We start from the raw sequence: 19673 nt of genomic DNA on the forward strand, positions 1-19673 counted from the left end.
GATGTGTTTGCATGATTAATTTTCTTTTTTTTTCTTATTTTAAGGCAAAGCCAGTACATTATATCTTATTGAATCTATAGTTAAATGCGGCATTGGAAAATTGCATTGACACAATTTTTTTTGTACTCTGCCCATGAAATTTACGATGTGAGTGACAACTGAGATGTAAGAGGTCTACTTTGTGAGATGACATATAGACTGTGTTCATCGCGGTTTCCTTTTAGCCCTTTCGTAATGCCGATTCCGTGGGGTCCCACACTTCGTCCCTTCTCAGCACTGCTTCTCTGATATCCACCAGGACATGATCTCTCGTGGACTGCAGCTGGAGGGTCAGGCGGTGACGGAGGAGCAGGACCTGCAGGTCATGGTTATGTCAGCGCAGAAGAACTCGCCATTGCAGTATCTGATCGCAAGTGTGATGCAGGATAGAGTGAGAGCGGCTGTGGTCCAGTCTCAGGTGCTGATTACAGTCCTCATAGTTTCTCTACTCTCAGCATTTTTCAGTGTAATCTTCTTCTGCTGTTTCTCCTGGGTGTTGCAGTTTTCGTTAGTCCCAGTCTCTTCTAATGACACAGATAAAACAGCTATAAGACATACTCATCTTCAAAGTTCTTGGTAGGATGAACCTTAAGAAAAAGAACCTTAACACTTACCACCTCTCTTACTGGGTTCTATCACTGCTGAGAACATCAGCCACAAATTATAATACAGCTCTTCACAGAAGGATTTCTCCTCCACCGCAGGAGGCTGTCGGGCTGCTCAGCTCTCTGGGATCCAGGCGAGACAGGAGTCCCACCGGAGATCAGCCACCACCTAAGATTTTTGTACAAATGTGCACTGAAGAAGGATCAGAAATGCCTGACCGTGTTCAGGCACAGACCCTGCAACCCCAAGCTCTGCCACAGGATGAACCCCATCTTTCTTATATATCTGGAGACCATGCAGAGGCACAGGAGGAGGCTCAGTCCACATCTGACTTTAGTACTCATGATTCCACAGAGCTCCCACCACAGGTCCAAACCTACTCGTATTTGCAGGGTATGACTGAGGCTCAGCTGCCTCCCCAGCTTCAGCCAGAGCCCATTCAGCCTAGTGTATTTACCCAGACCAAGAATCAGCAGCAACCTCAAACTAAATCTCAAGCCCAAACTGAACCCAAAAGTCCTCAACGACAAATTAGCACCAGACCCTGGGCTAATAAAAACCCCGAGAGCCAGGTCCACACTGCATCCTGGGTCTGTAACCAGACTCGGTCACCCTTCCCAGCTTCCTCCCAAACTTTGTCTGAAGGCCAGACCCAAGGTTACACTCAGCCACAGTTGCAGTCTGCACCTTGGCGCCACATAGAAGCTGAATCATCTTTCACAGCTTCTTCCATAACTCAAGCTGAAGCCCCAACACATGGCTATAATCAACCATGGGCTCAGGCTCAGTCCCAGGTTCCACCCAAATCCTTAGCCTTAACCCCACTTGGAGCACAGGCCCAAACCTTGTCTCAGCTATGGATTCAGAATCAACCTGTGGTCCAGGACCAAACCCAGTCCCGGCCCCACTGTATTCCTGCCACCAGGGTTCCAGTTCTCGCACAGGCCCCTCCCCGGGCCTACACAGAGGCCTATGCTAAGGCACAAGCGCTCGCTAGGGACAGATTTGAGGAAGCCAAACATTGTCTACAAGACCACATCCTAGAGACTATTATGGCATTCAATGATAAAAGTATCTCTGAAGAGGAAATTATAAAAAAGGAGGTAGGTGGTAACGTTTTAATCCCTTAAAAAAAACAGAAAGAAAAGCACCAGTGATATTAGAATGTGAACCCACTGTTCCCACAGGAGACCCTGAGGACACTGGACCCTGAACTCTTGGAGGAGTTCTTGAGGGCAGCAGAGGGTATGGAAGCCTTCTGCACCGAGGCTCAGCTCAGAGACCTGGAGTTCTTCACGCAGTCGGTCCAGACGCAGTGGGAGGTAGGGGTAGCCCTACATTGTGCACTGCTGGTCCTACTATAGCAGTGTTCCCCAGTCCAGTGTTCTGAGCAGTGTTCCCCAATCTGGTCCTTGGGGACCCGGAACAAAAAATGTGGACTTTTCTAGCAAAGAGCTCAGAGGGAACAAAAAACATGGACCAACTGTGGGTCCAGTGGACCAGATTGGGAAACACTGTGCTGTAGCAACCAGGAGTCAAACCTGCTGAAGCCAAAGAGAACATGGCAAGGCTGCCCTGTTCCTGTAACTGAAGGGACCTTCTGTCATCTCTGCATAGAGGCATGAGTAGTGTCGGCATGCAGAATGCCTGATTTTGTTACCTTTACTTCTTCGTGCATTCATGTTGTCATGTTCTTAGCTTGGGCTTGTAACATCTAACCAGCAATAAATGAATTCAAGGGTGACGTATGTGAATGAATTTTAATGTCAGAAACACAGACATGCAGCCACAGAAATGAAAAACTATGAAAGGAGGCTGAGTAAGCATAGTCAGTATTTTGCAATAGTCAAACTCTGCAGACTTCCTTCCTTAAATTTGAGCCCTAAACGTTTTTTTGCATTACATTTTAGACATAGCCGCCTTTTGGAAGCATTTTGAGATATGAGTGTCTTAGCACTGGTACTTTGAGATGCTAGATACACGTTAAAAGAGCCCCAGCGCAGCCTCTAGACACTCTCACAAGCAACAGGTACCGTAAGTCCTCTTACTAATGTAGCTGCATGCGCAGTGCATGACTGGTGTGAGGGCTGGAAGTGAGCATGGCAGCAGTGTGATGTGCTACCAGGTTTGGCACTATAGAGCCTGCAGAGGATGAGGTGGTGCTAGAGGTAGCTAAGCAGGTTTGGGGATCAGGTATGTGACCTAAGGGTTACATTGCATTGTCAGTTGCCAGATCCAGGTTAGTTTTAGCAGTTTTTGGTTGGGGAAGATAATGCTGCGGGGAGGGGTGGCTGGTGGAGGTATTTTGGAGAAGGGAGTTTTAATAGGACCTCAGAGATGTGTGTCTTTCCCAGGCGTGTCTGTCTGCAGAGGGCAGCCTGGAGCAGGCCGGGCGGCACCTGGAAGCCTTGCGAGAGCTGTGCGACACCCTGAGCCCAGAGGATGCACACCGCCTGGCCCAGGCCCAGCTCCGGGAGTGCGAGAGGCGACTGGCTGCCATCCAGCGCCAATTCAGCGGGGACAGTGACACACCCTCTGCAGGCTTAGGGTAAGTATGCGAGATGGGAGAGGAGCAGAATGGGGCCAGCAACTGCACCCTGTTTAGCCTCAGCTAGTGATACCCCCAGAGTAGCCAGCAGGTGCCATGCTGGTCACAGAATCGGACTTGGAGCGAAGGCGACAAGCTTAGCTTTTTCCTCTTGTGAACAAGAAACTTAAGCAAGAAATTTAAGCTTTCATAAAAGAATAGGCAAGTCTTGCATAAATGGCTGTAACGGAACAGAGCAATGTAAGGTGATGTTTCTTTTTGTAATAAATAAGGGAACGCGGCAGTCACCATTGTCTTTCATTACGAACAGAACATCATCATGAGGCTTTCAGGAAAGCAGGGCGTGTCGAGGCAACAAAAAAAAATAGACGAGAACCAGGGGAATTTGTGTCAGGGAAGGCTGGAACTTGCTGTTACACTCCGTTTTCTGGAGATAATTTATCAAGGTTGCAAGATGCATGGTTGTTGCCTGCTTAGGAAGTCGCCAAGCGATCACCACAAGCTGCAAACATAAAGAGCATGCTTTCACCTGAAGGGGATATGGCTTTGAAGAGTCTCTTCGTAGCTCCAGGTTGAAGACAGACATCTGGCAGTGTGGATCCTCCTAACTCTTATTTACATTTATCAGGTTCCCCACAGCGCCCATGGAAAGCGACCCGCAGCAGAAAGTGTCTGTTCTGACTGCCAGTTCTCCATGTAGCCCTGTCGGCTCAGAGGTACCATCACAAAATTCATTTCTAGTTCATTACATTTTTTTAGTTGGTATATTTTAAGCATGTTGTTGATTTAACTGTTTTGATATGAGATTTTAAATTGACCTGATGTCACTTTTATAGATACAGTAACACTTGATGGAGCACAAATGATTAGTAATTCAGTTTCTACCGAAGTTACAGATCATGAACAAATATCATCTACTGGGGATAAATGACACATCTCGATTTATTAATCAGTAGTTCCTTACTAGTTCCTTCAGTAGTTCACAACGGTTTACAGAATTAACAAATATGGTAGCAAACATAATAACTGCTTGGGATAAAGCTTGTGTCACGAGTCATTAATGATGACAGAATATGAGATCGGTGTATAACTAAGACTTAATTTGTGGTTAATATATAGGTAACAGCATAATACCATATCATTTGTACGCCATCAAGTACAGTGTTACCATAGTTACTGTCTGCTCATGCTTAGATGTGAGCAAACTCGAAATTTCTTTTGCTCTATTTTTTCAGATGACTGCTGGTTTAGCAAGCTTTGAACAGAGGCATCCGACTGAGAAGCTGGCTTCCAAACAGGAAATGCTGAAGAAGTAGGATTAATTTCTGTTCTGTGACAAGAATGTAACTCGTAGAACTTCTGTATATGGTAGAATCAGTGTTGTCAGTGGTGTGTGAAGTGAGACAGATAGCTAAGGTGTGTCTTCCACAGCTATCAGGCTTCCAGGACCGCACTCCAGGCTCAGCTGGCTAAAGTCCAGCAGCGTATGTGGGCGGAGCTTACACCAGGCCCCGCCTCCTTATCTGGCTTGCACTGCCTGCTGCAAGAAGTACAGGTGTGTTCTCTCCCCTCTGTTACCTTAGCCATATCATATTTACTGGAACAAATGAATTTGTCTTCATTTCAGCCAAGAATTAAGATTTTTTTCCATGTGTGAGTGGTCATTTAGTGAGTATAATTTTTTTTTTATGTGGGGGAGGGGAATTATTGGATTGATTCAGTTCAGCTGAGATGAATGTCACCAATAGACTGAACAACTTGCCCAGGTGTCTGCAGATAGCTGGTTGCAAGGAGTGGTTACAACCAAGGCAGACAGTGGTGGAGAACGTTGGCGTACAGCCCAACCAATACCGTACTGACTTTGATATTTGAATATTTAAAAATCTGATGATGTCCTGGCCAATATTCATTTTTCTCCAGAAACATAAACATAGGGAAAGTCTAACATTTGTTATTTGTAGTTATTTAAAAGTTCTCAGCAGGAAAACATGACATGAGGCAGTTTAAAAATAAACTTTTTATTTTCATAAATAATACTTTGAACAAAAGTACAATTAAATATATTAAAGTTTTGATAAATAAGAGCCAAGTGCATAAAAACACAAATGTGTATTGCAAACAGGGGAGTTGCAGTGTGCCCTCTGGTGGACGAACTACACAATGACAGCACTCAAAACATGGTTGTCGTTTATTGGTCATTATTAACACCAGTACTGATTTATCTGCAATTAGCTCATATCTGCTGATAATATCTGCATTCTGATTCATCAGTCGGGCTCTACTTTAGAGAATTAATTGATAAACTGCAAACTATGAACATGACCTCTGCACTGTGGAAGTCACTGCTGTAGTAGCAGTATACAGTATACACATTCTGCCATGTATGGCAATGTCTGTAAGTTTTGACAATGATTTAATTATTTTTGCTTTCTCCTGCTACAGAATCTGAAACAAGAGACAGAAGAGCTCTGGGCGGATTTCAAAATCCAGTCATCCCATTGTTCCCAGTTAAAAGAGGAGGGGCCTGCCCTGGAACAGGACCTGCATCAGCTGGTGCAGCAATGGGAGAAGCCAAAGATTGTTCTTCAGGAGAGGTATGGACTGGGAGCATGTGAGCTGGGACGCCCGCAGAGCTACTTCCCTTTCGTGTCTTGCCTTTAAGTGTCTCAAGTAACACAGACATGTCCCGATCTAGAATGAAATCTCTCAAGGTGGCCCTGGGACTGCTGGACTCAGTGGAGGGCAGATTCAAGCACATCGCTGAACGTCTCCACCACTTCATAGGGAGGCCCAGGGACATCAGTGCTCTGAGGCTGCCTGATGATAACTCCCTGCAGGAAGCGAAGGTGCCTCCTTGAAGAGAAACCAGGAAAACTGTTCAATGGCTTGATGTTCTGCTCAGCCTGGATTTTACGTTGATAAATGACCTGTTTCCCTCTGCACAGGAGCTGCAGGAGAGCATTCAACATGAGATGGATCAACTATCAAGTTTACATCGTGACGGGGGACAAGCGTTTCACAGCTTATATCCCCCGGATCGCCGCCCAGTAACTTTCCTGGCAAAAGGATTCAAGCAGAGTCTGGACCAGCTGAGGCAGCGTGTGAAGCAGTGTGAGACAGCTATACGGGCTTTGGACCGCTTCCTTGTGTCACTCCATGCTCTGGACCAGGACATTGGCACTGTGCAGACGTGTCTCAGCGACGATGTGGCCATTATACAGGACTGTCGTGCTCGACTGGCTGTGCTCCGGCAGAACATGCAGAGCGTGGGGGCCAAGGCGCCTGAGCTGGACCAGCTTCTGCAGGGGGCCCTTATGGTTCTGAACCCGGCCAGCTGTGCGGACGCTGTAGCAGCGCTGCAACGGAGGCTGGAGGAGGCAGACACAAATCTGGCCGGGAGACATCAGGAACTGCAACGGGAGCACGAGCGACGGGGCCTGGGGCTGAGGAAGAGGACCCTAAAGGGGGCGCTGTACGAGGTGCAAGCCGCGGCTGAGCGCCACGGCCTGAAGGAGCCCACGATGCCAGCTGTGCAGCAGAGGTATGTGATTGGCTCGAGGTAGCCATAAACAAATCCCTTTACAAAGGCAGGGCCATGGCTGTAAACTGAAGGTCGTACATAGTTTCAGATTTCACCCTTCCTGTTTTTAGTAAGCACCTGTGCAGTGAGATTTGCAGTGATCATAAGGTGATCCCCTGAAGGATCAGTCACAAGGCAGGGCACACCATGGAAGCATTTGTTACGTTACTGTCATGTTTTTATAACTGTGTAAGGGTTTTATTCTCTCTCACCATTGTTTGATGAGCATTTGCAAATCCTTTGAGGGAGCTTGCAGTCACATGAGGCCAATGTGAAAGAATAACTTAAGATCGATCCCGGCTGGCAGGATGCGGGCCCTGACTGACTTGGAGAACCTGTTGGCTGCATATCAATCCGAGCTGCAGAGCCTGCGAGATGCATCCGCGCAGCTGACGCCCAGAGTTGATCAGGAGGCCTATGATTCCATGAAGGAATTGGAGATTCAGTGGAAAGACTCGGGGAGAGCAGTGATGGAGCGGTGAGTGTTTAATAGGAGGGAAGGTGTGCAACATGGAGGTAGATGGAATCACAAGGAGCTCATTTTTCAGATAGACTGGTTAGTGCACTGAGACATGAATATCGTACCTGTACTATCCAGTACAGCAGGCAGCTCAGCTGGAACTGCTCTCTAACTTGCTCAGGCAGGAGCAGTGCCGTGTACTGATGGATCTCCTGAAGAAGTTCCAGAGTTGTCGCAGTGGCCTGAGCAACACCCTTCAGAGGGCTGAGCAGACCATCGGCGAGCAGGCCTCATACATGGGCAAAGACAACCTGCAGCGTCTTATCGCCACGGTACTGGCTGGTGTGGTGATGACCTGGCAGACAGTATGCTGTAGTGTGAACAGAGTTTTCTGTCAAATCGCAATATGTTTTATTCAGCACTGGATGGCAGTGTTCTTTACCTGGACACAGATGGCATAGCGTTAACTGCCTGGCTTTGCAGTTCTCAAATTAAAGGTGTTATTAATAATCATCACACAAGAGTTTCCAATATTAAAAGCAGCTGTACCCACTAGGAACTTATGCTGATCTTCCAGAAGAGCAGTACCTGATAAAATAACATCCGGGTTTTAACAGTCTCCATTTGCCTAATGTTACCTTTCAGAATGCTTTGCTCCTTCAGATTTTGTTGAGTGTGAGTTTGTTGAATTTTTTGAGTGTTTTACTTAGGTCCATGGTATCAAAGAGGACCTGGGGGCCCTTGGGGAAGGAGTGGAGGAGATTCGGGGAGTTTGCAGACAGCTGCAGTGTCATCTGAAGAAAATACCTGACTGCGCAGACGCCCCGTATGAGAGCGAGGCCAATGCACTGGTGGATCGCTGGTTGGATGTAGGTGGTTTCCTTACCTCAATGATTGAGTATGAAACACATGTGCTATGCTTTATGCATTCTCCAACGGAAAGTGGAGAGTTTGCATTGGTTCACTTTAATGGCAGATTGATTATCACAGCTCTGTTGTTTCAGGTGTCAGAAAAGACGGACACACACATGGACAACCTGCGGGTGGCACTGGAACTTTGGGACAAACTGCTACTGATTGGGAGTGAGGTGGACAACTGGATGGGGAGCAAATTAGCCATGTTTGCGGAGTCACAGCCCTTTCAGAATGAGCAGGATGTCGTAACCATGCAGGTAACCTGCTGCATGCCTCTGTAGTTGGGAGTCTGGCATGATTATTCACTTTGAAATTAATAAGTTGGCTAATAAACATTTAGTACAATAGAACCTTGGAACTCGATCTCCTCTTAACTCGACCAACTTGAACATTGAATGGGCCTGTTGAATTTTTTTTCGACTTGTACCTCGACCGGAATCTTGGAACTCCACGATTCCTTCTAAAACTCGAACGGGTCGAGACGCGTTCAGCTGCAATCATTCGGACCTCGAGTGGATCTGTTGAGAAAAATCTAGGCGTAACTTGACCGACAACTCGGAACCTGACAAAACATGACAGACCTCCTAAAACTTGCCTGGATCGATTCGCATTTCTCTGATGGGCTGAAACGAAGGCAAATGAGCTTACTGGGATGAGCCTACTGGGATGCTGATGCCTATGACTTGCTGTCATGGTACCTCTCAACCAAATTTTATGTGCAGCTGCTGTGTTCCCGTGCTTTGTCTACAGTACGTTTAGTGATACAGTAATCATGGCACTTAACAAAGTGAGCAGTGATAGTAGCAAACCAGAGAGGAAAGTAGTGAGAGTAACTGTAGAAATGAAAAAGGACATTATAGCAAGACTTGAGGGTGGTGCATGTGTGTTTGCTCTCGCTTTGGAGTGTGGGATTGTCATTCATTTAAAGTTTTATTACTTTTGTATGTGTGCTTTATCATGTGTGTATTAGTTTTATATTATTGTTAATGCTTTTATCATTAGGTAGGTAGGTATATAGGCTCAAATAGGCAGTCATATGGGGTGGATTAAATTCATTCATATTACATCTTATTGGTAAATTCGACTTGGACCTCGACCAAATCGCAACTCAACCAGCCTTCTGGAACGAATTAAATTTGTGTTCCAAGGTGCTGCTGTTTCTCAGATTGAGTGAGTGGCTTTTACAAGTTGTCCTAATTCATAAATTCTTGTATTTTCTGTGTAGTTTGTAATGTTAAGAGCTCGCTATGTTCCTAGGTTGACATTGTGAGTCAAGAAGAAAGTATCAACCATTTTCACAGGAAGTCTGCTGAGGTACAGGAGCTGCTTCAAAGCAAGGAGCCACCTCTGGAGTTACAGGTACATACTGATAATATGCCTTTGGAGCTGAGATACGCCCTTCAAACCTGTCACATCCAAGAACGATGCCTCTTTGCTCCCAGGTGATAGAGACCCAACTACGGAAGAAGCTGGAGCAAGTAAAGGAGCTTTTCTCTGAGAGCAGCGACGTCTTTCGGGACCTGATGGTGCTGAGGGAGAGGATCGCGGAGAGGATGGCAGAGTGCCAAGCGTCCCTGCGGGCAATCCAGTCTTCCCTTAGCATGCTCAATGCCACGGATGAGCTGCAGACACTCAGCCAGATACAGGTACATACCTTCCACTGCTGTACCCTGTGATTAGCGGTGACAGACACTGCAGTGATGTTGCTCGTGCCCTACCAGGTGCTGTCCACGCAGCTGCGGACTCAGATGGAGCAAGCGGATGCCTTACTGCAGGAAGTCAGCCTTATGGCCAGTGTGGCCAGCCCTCAAGCTTTGGAAGCCCTGGCTGCCGATGGAGTCCGGCTCAAGGAGAGCGTGCATGCTACCCAGGAGCTGATTGGTCAGAAGAGGGAGCAGGTGGAGAAGGGCATCCTGAAGGTCATTGATGGTGAGAATGCTTTTGTGCAGCATTTGCAAGAACCTGGGACATGACAAAGAAAAAAAATGATCCCTTTTATTAATTCCATTATGACTTTCCATTACATAATTAGTAGTTTTTATAACTTTGCCAAATTTTACATAAAAATTAGCCTCCAGGTGTAACAGTTAATGAATCAATTAAAGTAATCTCACAGTTCATAAAATAATTAAGGATGTAATTATTGTAGCTTTGTAAAACTGTCATTAGAGTGAGAGGTGCAGATGCTGAAAAGATGCGCTTTGCCCATTCCAGACGAGTGTCAGGCCTTTGACCAGTGGTTCCAGGACCTGCAGCTGTCGGTGAATGAGTACTTTGAGAACCCGGAGCAGAGGCAGGACTTGGAGGCATCTGTTGAGAAACTAGCTGTGAGTTGCTCCTGGTTCTGAACAGGTCACATCTCAACTGTCGTCTTACAGTTAACATATTTTGCTAGTTGGATCTGAAGGTAGGTGTTTTGAGGTTTGGTGTGTGGCTCAGACCTTCCTGTGACTGGAAGGTCACCAGTTCAAATCTCATTTTTGGTGGAATAGTTACAGTGCATCTCCATTGGCGTTTGAGCAAGGTCCTTATAAATAGCTGACCCTGCGCTTGGAGCTTCATTCTCGCCCGTATATATATGTGTGTGTTTCAAAAGAGGGCAAGGTCAGATATGTGGACACTAGAGAATTACAATATACCTATATGCACACTTTTGCAAATAGCAACTAAAGCATAATTCTATTGTCATTGACATGAAGATGAATATTTCCCCTTTGTATATACCCGATTAATTCCGAATTTATACGTCAGGACTTCTTAGCTTACCAGGAGGGGGAGAAGAGACTCAACAGTCTGAAGGAGCAGGTCACTAGAGCTCAGGAGCGGCACCCCCGGGGGCAGGCAGAGGAGCTCCATTCCTGGTTGGAGGAGCAGGAGGAGGAGCTGGCCACTTTCCGAGCCCACTGTCAGGACCGGCACATGCAGCTGGAGACCTGTTTACGTACACTTAACAGGTGTGTTGACGAGATCAAAATGGAAAGTGCCCTTGGGATGTAATTAGTGACGGCAGGGAGAAAAACCGCTTTTAAGAACCTTGGCTTTTCATAAAGGCAGCTTTCTGAGCCTTGGGTCTGATGTTCAGTTTGCAGGAAGAGTCAAGTCATCTCAGTGAATGGCTGCAGACCAAGGAACACAAGTCAGCACGAGGCTGCGAACTTAGCCATCTACAAGAGGAAGTACTCGGTCAAAGGTAATGGCAATAATGGTGATCACTGATTTACTATTATTGTTATTCATGGTTGATTACCTGTGATGATGGTACTACACATGGCTTTTTCCTTGGTACAGTGGCTCTTTTGAGAATCTTGCAGACCTGGTTGAGTCTGTGCGGAGGCAGGGCCTGCGAGGTGACCGTCTGCTGAGGGACAGTAATGACCTGCTGAACCGGTACCACAGCCTGCAGACCAAGCTGCGCAATCAAGTTGAGGCAGAAAATGCCCTGGCAAAGGAGATCCAAGCCTTCCAAATTCTTGCTGATAGCACTCGATTCTGGATCAAAACCCTGCAGCAGCAAGCACATGACTTCAGCACAGACGGTGAACGTGACAAGGTCCAGACTGAGAAGCAACTACAGGAAGTTCAGGTACAGATGAATATGTCCTCCTAAGCCATAGTATAGTCCTCCTACAAAAATGTGCTCTTCAGACGGTGCTGCTCTGCATTTTTGGACATCTTGCCTTCTCTCACTGGGCCTCTTTCTTTAGGATCTCCTCAGTCTGAGGGCGGAAGGAGATGCCAGGCTGCAGGACCTGAGGAGCAGTGGGCAGGAGCTGTCAGAGCAGCAGGATCTGGAGGAGAGCAGGAGGACTGAGGTCCTGCAGATACTGCATGATGCAGAACAAGAGTGGAAAGCAGTCATGCAGTCTGCAGAGGAACTGCGTAGTCAAGTAGAGGCACAGAGAACCCTGGTCATAGAGAGCCAGGCCTTCCAGAACCTGGCAGATGGAACTTTGGCCTGGATCAGAGACCTGCAGAAGCAAATGGAGGCTCTGAACAGAGGCAGTAAGGGCAACCAGGCAGAGATTGAGGAGCGACTGCAGAGAGTCCAGGTCAGGGGTCCTCCAGTGTTGGATAAGGGCCAATCAATACATTGCTTGGGTTTGATGAAAAACATGTTTGCAAGAAGCTCTTGTAGCTGAATTATTTTTAACAGAAATTGTTCTTTAAGGTAACCTTGTCCCTCTGGAACTTTCTTCTCTTCCTTTATCCTTGAGTGATTTTACATGACCCTTTTGAGGGTGAACATTCTTCCAGGACATCTGACATGATGCGGTCCTCTATAACAGTGTGCAGATTGGAGTGCATTGACCTCTCCTCATTTGTGGTTTTCTCATGTGTCCTCACTGGGCCTCCCTCCTCAGGATCTCCTCAGTCTGAGGGCTGAAGGAAATACCAGACTGCGGGACCTGAGGAGCAGTGGGCAGGAGCTGTCAGAGCAGCAGGACTTGGAGGAGAGCAGGAGGACTGAAGTCTTACAGATACTGCATGATACAGAAGAAGAGTGGAAAGCAGTCATGCAGTCTGCAGAGGAACTGCGCAGCCAAATAGAGGCACAGAGAACCCTGGTCATAGAGAGCCAGGCCTTCCAGACCCTGGCAGATGGATTTTTGGCCTGGATCAGAGACCTGCAGCAGCAAATGGAAGCTCTGGACAGAGGCAGTAAGGGCAACCAGGCAGAGATTGAGGAGAGACTACAGAGAGTCCAGGTGAGGGGTCCTTCAGTCTTAAATCAGGACCACATAATAGATTGCATGGGTTTTATTATAAACATGTTTGACAGAAACTCCAATGGATGAATTCTTTTGAAATGATTTTTAGCACAAAATGTTCTTTAAAGCAACATTGTATCTCTGGAACGTACTTTCTCAAAGTATCAAAATTACGGTACCTGGTGTGGTGGAAAAATGCTAAATGTGTGCTGATTTGGAGTGCACTGACCTCATCCCCCTTCTGTTGTGTCCTTACTGGGCCTCTCTCCCCAGGATCTCCTCAGTCAGTGGGCTGAAGGAGATGCAAGGCTGCGGGACCTGAGGAGCAGTGGGCAGGAGCTGTCAGAGCGGCAGAACATGGAGGAGAGCAGGAGGACTGAGGTCCTGCAGATACTGCATGATGTAGAACAAGAGTGGAAAGCAGTCATGCAGTCTGCAGAGGAACTGCGCAGCCAAACAGAGGCACAAAGAACCCTGGCCATAGAGAGCCAGGCCTTCCAGACCCTGGCAGATGGAACTTTGGCCTGGATCAGAGACCTGCAGCAGCAAATGGAAGCTCTGAACAGAGGCAGTAAGGGCAGCCAGGCAGAGATTGAGGAGCGACTGCAGAAAGTCCAGGTCAGGGGTCCTCCAGTGTTGGATAAGGGCCAATCAATACATTGCTTGGGTTTGATGAGAAACATGTTTGCCAGAAACTCTTGTAGCTGAATTATTTTTAACAGAAATTGTTCTTTAAGGTAACCTTGTCCCTCTGGAACTTTCTTCTCTTCCTTTATCCTTGAGTGATTTTACATGACCCTTTTGAGGGTGAATATTCTTCCAGGACATCTGACATGATGCGGTCCTCTATAACAGTGTGCAGATTGGAGTGCATTGACCTCTCCTCATTTGTGGTTTTCTCATGTGTCCTCACTGGGCCTCCCTCCTCAGGATCTCCTCAGTCTGAGGGCTGAAGGAGATACCAGACTGCGGGACCTGAGGAGCAGTGGGCAGGAGCTGTCAGAGCAGCAGGACTTGGAGGAGAGCAGGAGGACTGAAGTCTTACAGATACTGCATGATACAGAAGAAGAGTGGAAAGCAGTCATGCAGTCTGCAGAGGAACTGCGCAGCCAAATAGAGGCACAGAGAACCCTGGCCATAGAGAGCCAGGCCTTCCAGACCCTGGCAGATGGATCTTTGGCCTGGATCAGAGACCTGCAGCAGCAAATGGAGGCTCTAGACAGAGGCAGTAAGGACAACCAGGCAGAGATTGAGGAGCGACTACAGAGAGTCCAGGTGAGGGGTCCTTCAGTCTTAAATTAGGACCACTGAATAGATTGCATGGGTTTTATTATAAACATGTTTGACAGAAACTCCAATGGCTGAATTCGTTTGAAATGATTTTTAGCACAAAATGTTCTTTAAAGCAACATTGTATCTCTGGAACTTACTTTCTCAAAATATCACAATTACGGTACCTGGTGCGGTGGAAAAATGCTAAATGTGTGCTGATTTGGAGTGCACTGACCTCATCCCCTTCTGTTGTGTCCTTACTGGGCCTCTCTCCTCAGGACTTCTTGAGTCTCAGGATTGAAGGAGATGCAAGGCTGCGGGACCTGAGGAGCAGTGGGCAGGAGCTGTCAGAGCAGCAGGATCTGGAGGAGAGCAGGAGCACTGAGGTCCTGCAGATACTGCATGATGCAGAACAAGAGTGGAAAGCAGTCATGCAGTCTGCAGAGGAACTGCGCAGTCAAGTAGAGGCACAGAGAACCCTGGTCATAGAGAGCCAGGCCTTCCAGACCCTGGCAGATGGATCTTTGGCCTGGATCAGAGACCTGCAGCAGCAAATGGAAGCTCTGAACAGAGGCAGTAAGGGCAACCAGGCAGAGATTGAGGAGCGACTGCAGAGAGTCCAGGTGAGTGAGCCAGGAATTTAACAGAATTCATTTGAGTGTAAAATACCAAACTTTGGCAAGATATCATTTTTAGTGTCATAAAAAGTGACTGTTGTTTCAGTTTAATCATAACATTGGGATGATCGTCTGTCCCAGCTGATGAACTTGGTGTCCTTCAGGTTGTGAGTAAGGTGCTGTATAAATAAAACTTATTACCATTAATATAAAGTCCTTTACAGGTGAGGTGTAAGATGATGCACCAGAATAGAACTTGTGAGGAGTAAGTATTTTTCTGGTGGCCAATAAAAATGATTCTCTCCATGGGCCTCCCTCCTCAGGACTTCTTGAGTCTCAGGATTGAAGGAGACGCAAGGCTACGGGACCTGAGGAGCAGTGGGCAGGAGCTGTCAGAGCGGCAGGATCTGGAGGAGAGCAGGAGGACTGAAGTCCTGCAGATACTGCATGATGCAGAGCAGGAGTGGAAAGCAGTCATGCAGTCTGCAGAGGAACTGCGCAGCCAAGCAGAGGCACAAAGAACCCTGGCCATAGAGAGCCAGGCCTTCCAGACCCTGGCAGATGGAACTTTGGCCTGGATCAGAGACCTGCAGCAGCAAATGGAGGCTCTAGACAGAGGCAGTAAGGGCAACCAGGCAGAGATTGAGGAGCGACTGCAGAGAGTCCAGGTGAGTGAGCCAGGAATTTAACAGAATTCATTTGAGTGTAAAATACCAAACTTTGGCAAGATATCCTTTTTAGTGTCATAAAAAGTGACTGTTGTTTCAGTTTAATCGTAACATTGGGATGATCGTCTGTCCCAGCTGATGAACTTGGTGTCTTTCAGGTTGTGAGTAAGGTGCTGTATAAATAAAACTTATTACCATTAATATAAAGTCCTTTACAGGTGAAGTGTAAGATGATGCACCAGAATAGAACTTGTGAGGAGTAAGTATTTTTCTGGTAGCCTATAAAAATGATTCTCTCCATGGGCCTCCCTCCTCAGGACTTCTTGAGTCTCAGGATTGAAGGAGATGCAAGGCTGCGGGACCTGAGGAGCAGTGGGCAGGAGCTGTCAGATCGGCAGGATTTGGAGGAGAGCAGGAGGACTGAAGTCCTGCAGATACTGCATGATGCAGAACAAGATTGGAAAGCAGTCATGCAGTGTGCAGAGGAACTGCGCAGTCAAGTAGAGGCACAGAGAACCCTGGCCATAGAGAGCCAGGCCTTCCAGACCCTGGCAGATGGAACTTTGGCCTGGATCAGAGACCTGCAGCAGCAAATGGAGGCTCTGGACAGAGGCAGTAAGGGCAACCAGGCAGAGATTGAGGAGCGACTGCAGAGAGTCCAGGTGAGTGAGCCAGGAATTTAACAGAATTCATTTGTAATGCAGTGAATATTGTTTCAGTTTAATCTTTTGTTTATTATTTACTTTTTATTAGAGTTTTCAGCCATTAGCAGGATCATAACAATAAGAGGATAAACAGAAACTAGGTTTGCACCACATGAAGACAGAATGCAAAGATTAAAAATTGTAAAATTACAATATAACACAGCGTCACTACTGGAAAAGATAAAACAAATAAAATCACCCTACGACCTATTCAGAGACGATAAATGCTTGCCTCATTACCGATAATATTTATCTATTTTCCCCCACTTGTTAAAGGACATTTTTTCAAATTCAGCCACTTTGGCCAACTCAACAATCCTCCCCTGAAAGGATGGATTAGCCGCTGATTTTCATCCCTAAGAGTAACTTGTCTTCCTATTCTAACAGTAGTGTGAACCCGTTCAGCTACTGGAACAGGACAATGATCCAAAACTGAAGGACCCCCAAGAATATAAAGCTGATGACTGAAAGATTATGAATTTCAGTTATTTCCAGTAGGTAATCATGAACCATAAGACTGTTTTCAGGCCCTGCCCAAAGGACATGTATCAAGCTTCCTTTACATTTACATTTACAGTATTTGGCAGACGCCCTTAGCCAGAGCGACTTACATAAGTGCTTTAAGACGCTGCGATGAATTTTCCCGATACTAGCTCAATAAGGACCCAAGCTATGAATACCATCTATCTGAATACCATCTATCTGAATACCATCTATCCGAACACTGTTGAGAAAGTGCAACAAATTTTTGTATTTTTTTTTTGTACACATGCACACACACACACACACACACATGGAAAAGAGCTGAGTGAGAATACAATTTACAATTTGACATCTCCAACAATCACCTGAATTCTTCAGTTCAACCTTAAATAATCTACTAGGCGTTCAATAAAATAGATGAGGAATCTTATAGTCTAAATCTAACCATAAGGTTTCTAGACATTCTTAAGAGATTTTTTAAAATGTTCTCTCATTGTTCCATGACAGCCTCACCCGCACTGTCTTAAGAGCTGCAGTAGCTTTATTTTATAAATGATCTAACAGCAGTGAGTAATACACAGATATATTATGACTTTTGCCATAAATATTTTACATTTTAAACAACCACTCTGCTGCCTGTGGGGATGACCTGCGCTAAAAGCTCTCTTTAATAAATGCTGCAACTGTAAGTACCTAAAGAACTGACACCTCAGTAAATCAAATTTCTGGACCAGCTGGTCAAAGGACTTTGGTATTTCTTGCTCATGCTTATCTTCAACTGTTAACATTCCTTCGTCAATTTTCCCAAGTACATATGGGGCTTTTCCCCCGTTTCCCTCCTCAGGATTACTTGAGTCTCAGGATTGAAGGAGACGCAAGGCTACGGGACCTGAGCAGCAGTGGGCAGGAGCTGTCAGATCGGCAGGATCTGGAGGAGAGCAGGAGGACTGAAGTCCTGCAGATACTGCATGATGCAGAGCAGGAGTGGAAAGCATTCATGCAGTCTGCAGAGGAACTGCGCAGTCAAGTAGAGGCACAGAGAACCCTGGTCATAGAGAGCCAGGCCTTCCAGACCCTGGCAGATGGAACTTTGGCCTGGATCAGAGACCTGCAGCAGCAAATGGAGGTTCTGGACAGAGGCAGTAAGGGCAACCAGGCAGAGATTGAGGAGCGACTGCAGAGAGTCCAGGTGAAGCGTCCTTCAGTCTTAAATCAAGGCCACTGGTTGTATTTATGAAATATTTTTCAATGCTTCACATTTCTACTGTTTAATTGGCAAATGGAGTAAGTTTCCTACTCTAGAGTTTTATTTTTTTCTCTTCTCATGACCATGTGTGGTTTAATGTGACCATAAGGAGGAGCACTGTTCTAAGATCACTGACTTTGATATCGTTCTTGATATCATGGTTATATGACCACTCCTTGATGGGCCTACCTCCTTAGGGTCTCCTCAGGCTGAGGGCTGAAGGAGACGCCAGGCTGAAGGAGCTGAGCAACAGCGGGCAGGAGCTGTTAGAGCGACAAGGTCTGGAGGAGAGCAGGAAAAGTGAGGTCCTGCAAGCTCTGCATGATGGAGAGCAGGAGTGGAAAGCAGTCATGCAGTCTGCAGAGGAACTGAATAGGTACGTGCATCATCGTAAGCCCTGACTGTGCGCTCTTATGGGAAGAAAATTAACTGTGTGTTGTTTCACTGGCATGTCAGCCTTTTTCAGGGTGTGAGTGAGCGCCTGCTGGCCTGTCGGTGCCAGAAGCAGCAGGCCCAGACCCGCTTGGAGCAGCTCCAGAAGCAGACTGCAGGTGTCCCCCGCTTGTTCCCTTGGCCCGGGCTAGGGGATCGCCGTTTGGCTGCAGATCTGGCTCAGTCCCTGCTGGACTGCTCCATGGCGCTGGCTCCCACGCTTTCTACCCTACAGGCCCAGGGGGTGGAACTCTTTCAGCTCACTCATGATCATAGCTGGATCGACCCCTCCTGGGCTGAGCTTGTTGACTCTATTCCTCCTTTGGTGAAAGACCTTGAGGTGAGCGGTTTTTATCCAGATCCCCCCAAAAGCTGTACCTTGAAACCTGACCGGACAAACAGTCGCGTTAGTCACTGGAAGGGGGTTCTAGCGTGATCACTGGCAGGATTTTGTGTCCTTGATACGCAGGGGCTGTATCACGACCTGAAGGAGGGCATCTGTGTCGAGCGGGAGTGTGCCCAGCTCGTGGAGCAGCACAGTGCAGCCCAGGACTGGCTCCGTGACCAGGTCTCGGCAATCGGTGCCCTGTCTGACAGTAGACAAGACCTGCAGAGCATGGTCAATACACTGAAGGTGAGCCATTCTGCACCACATGCAAATGTGCAAACATACAGGCATGTATGGAGGAATGACCAGGCTGGGCACTATGCCAAGCAGTCAGAGGTAGATCTTTCAGTTCCAGAAAGTAAATATGCAGACCAAGATTTTTTTGAATTCTCTGTGACTCCACTGGTTGGTTGAAACAAAACAGGATTTTTACTTTCTGAACCTGGGCTATAGACCTCTGAAAGCATAATCACAGAATATTTTGCTTTTGTATGAACAGTGTTAATGATGTGTGTGTTGCCATCCCCCCCCCCCGCCCCCCCCCCCAGGCCTTGTTGCAGACTGCAGACAGGGAGGAGAAAGAGTTGAGGGACCTGGAGGTTGTGAAAGACTCCCTATGGGGTGGCTGCAGCCCCAGTGGGCAGATGACCCTGGCTGCGGAGGTGGGCCACCTGCACGAGCTCCAAGCCTCCTCTGTGGAGGCGTTGCAGGAGCGGCTATGGGAATGTGAGGTCCGGTTGCGGGAGCTGGATGAGCAGTTGGCCTCAAGAGTCCAGGCCTTGAGAGAAGAGACCTCCAGCCTGCAGAGGGTGCTGCAGGAGCAGAGTGAGCATCTGGCTTATAGGGGGCAGCTTGCAGATCTCAGCCAGGTCCAACAACACTGGCAGTGTCTGAAGGTACGTTGTGGATGCGGTAGTACACACAGTTCGGGTTGAGAAACCCCGCTGATGAGTACAGGCTAGGCAGAACAAGCAGGCAGGCCAGTGTCAGCCATCTTTACAGCCAT

At 47.2% G+C, this 19673-nt stretch overlaps 1 protein-coding gene across 50 annotated transcripts in view; it reads left to right on the forward strand.

Moving 5' to 3' along the window:
* The window catches only part of syne2b (spectrin repeat containing, nuclear envelope 2b), a 95892-nt gene that overhangs the window by 14988 nt on the left and 61231 nt on the right, over positions 1-19673 (forward strand). For 25 of the 50 annotated variants that reach the window (XM_048975638.1, XM_048975641.1, XM_048975643.1 and 22 more), the window contains exons 22-54: positions 299-457; positions 744-1748; positions 1833-1967; positions 3000-3193; positions 3822-3909; positions 4429-4505; positions 4625-4748; positions 5636-5787; positions 5889-6039; positions 6139-6734; positions 7081-7251; positions 7415-7565; positions 7944-8102; positions 8238-8405; positions 9406-9507; positions 9591-9794; positions 9870-10077; positions 10363-10475; positions 10900-11102; positions 11231-11338; positions 11437-11731; positions 11853-12197; positions 12510-12854; positions 13131-13475; positions 13788-14132; positions 14408-14752; positions 15070-15414; positions 15732-16076; positions 17446-17790; positions 18045-18223; positions 18304-18619; positions 18749-18913; positions 19216-19563. In XM_048975638.1, coding sequence (XP_048831595.1) covers positions 299-457; positions 744-1748; positions 1833-1967; positions 3000-3193; positions 3822-3909; positions 4429-4505; positions 4625-4748; positions 5636-5787; positions 5889-6039; positions 6139-6734; positions 7081-7251; positions 7415-7565; positions 7944-8102; positions 8238-8405; positions 9406-9507; positions 9591-9794; positions 9870-10077; positions 10363-10475; positions 10900-11102; positions 11231-11338; positions 11437-11731; positions 11853-12197; positions 12510-12854; positions 13131-13475; positions 13788-14132; positions 14408-14752; positions 15070-15414; positions 15732-16076; positions 17446-17790; positions 18045-18223; positions 18304-18619; positions 18749-18913; positions 19216-19563 — 8331 coding nt within the window. The remainder of the gene's footprint in view (positions 1-298; positions 458-743; positions 1749-1832; positions 1968-2999; positions 3194-3821; positions 3910-4428; positions 4506-4624; positions 4749-5635; positions 5788-5888; positions 6040-6138; positions 6735-7080; positions 7252-7414; positions 7566-7943; positions 8103-8237; positions 8406-9405; positions 9508-9590; positions 9795-9869; positions 10078-10362; positions 10476-10899; positions 11103-11230; positions 11339-11436; positions 11732-11852; positions 12198-12509; positions 12855-13130; positions 13476-13787; positions 14133-14407; positions 14753-15069; positions 15415-15731; positions 16077-17445; positions 17791-18044; positions 18224-18303; positions 18620-18748; positions 18914-19215; positions 19564-19673) is intronic. The other 25 variants (XM_048975657.1, XM_048975659.1, XM_048975655.1 and 22 more) reach the window with 25 other exon arrangements.

The sequence above is a fragment of the Brienomyrus brachyistius genome, chromosome 14, assembly GCF_023856365.1.
Source record: "Brienomyrus brachyistius isolate T26 chromosome 14, BBRACH_0.4, whole genome shotgun sequence".
Lineage (NCBI taxonomy): Eukaryota > Metazoa > Chordata > Actinopteri > Osteoglossiformes > Mormyridae > Brienomyrus > Brienomyrus brachyistius.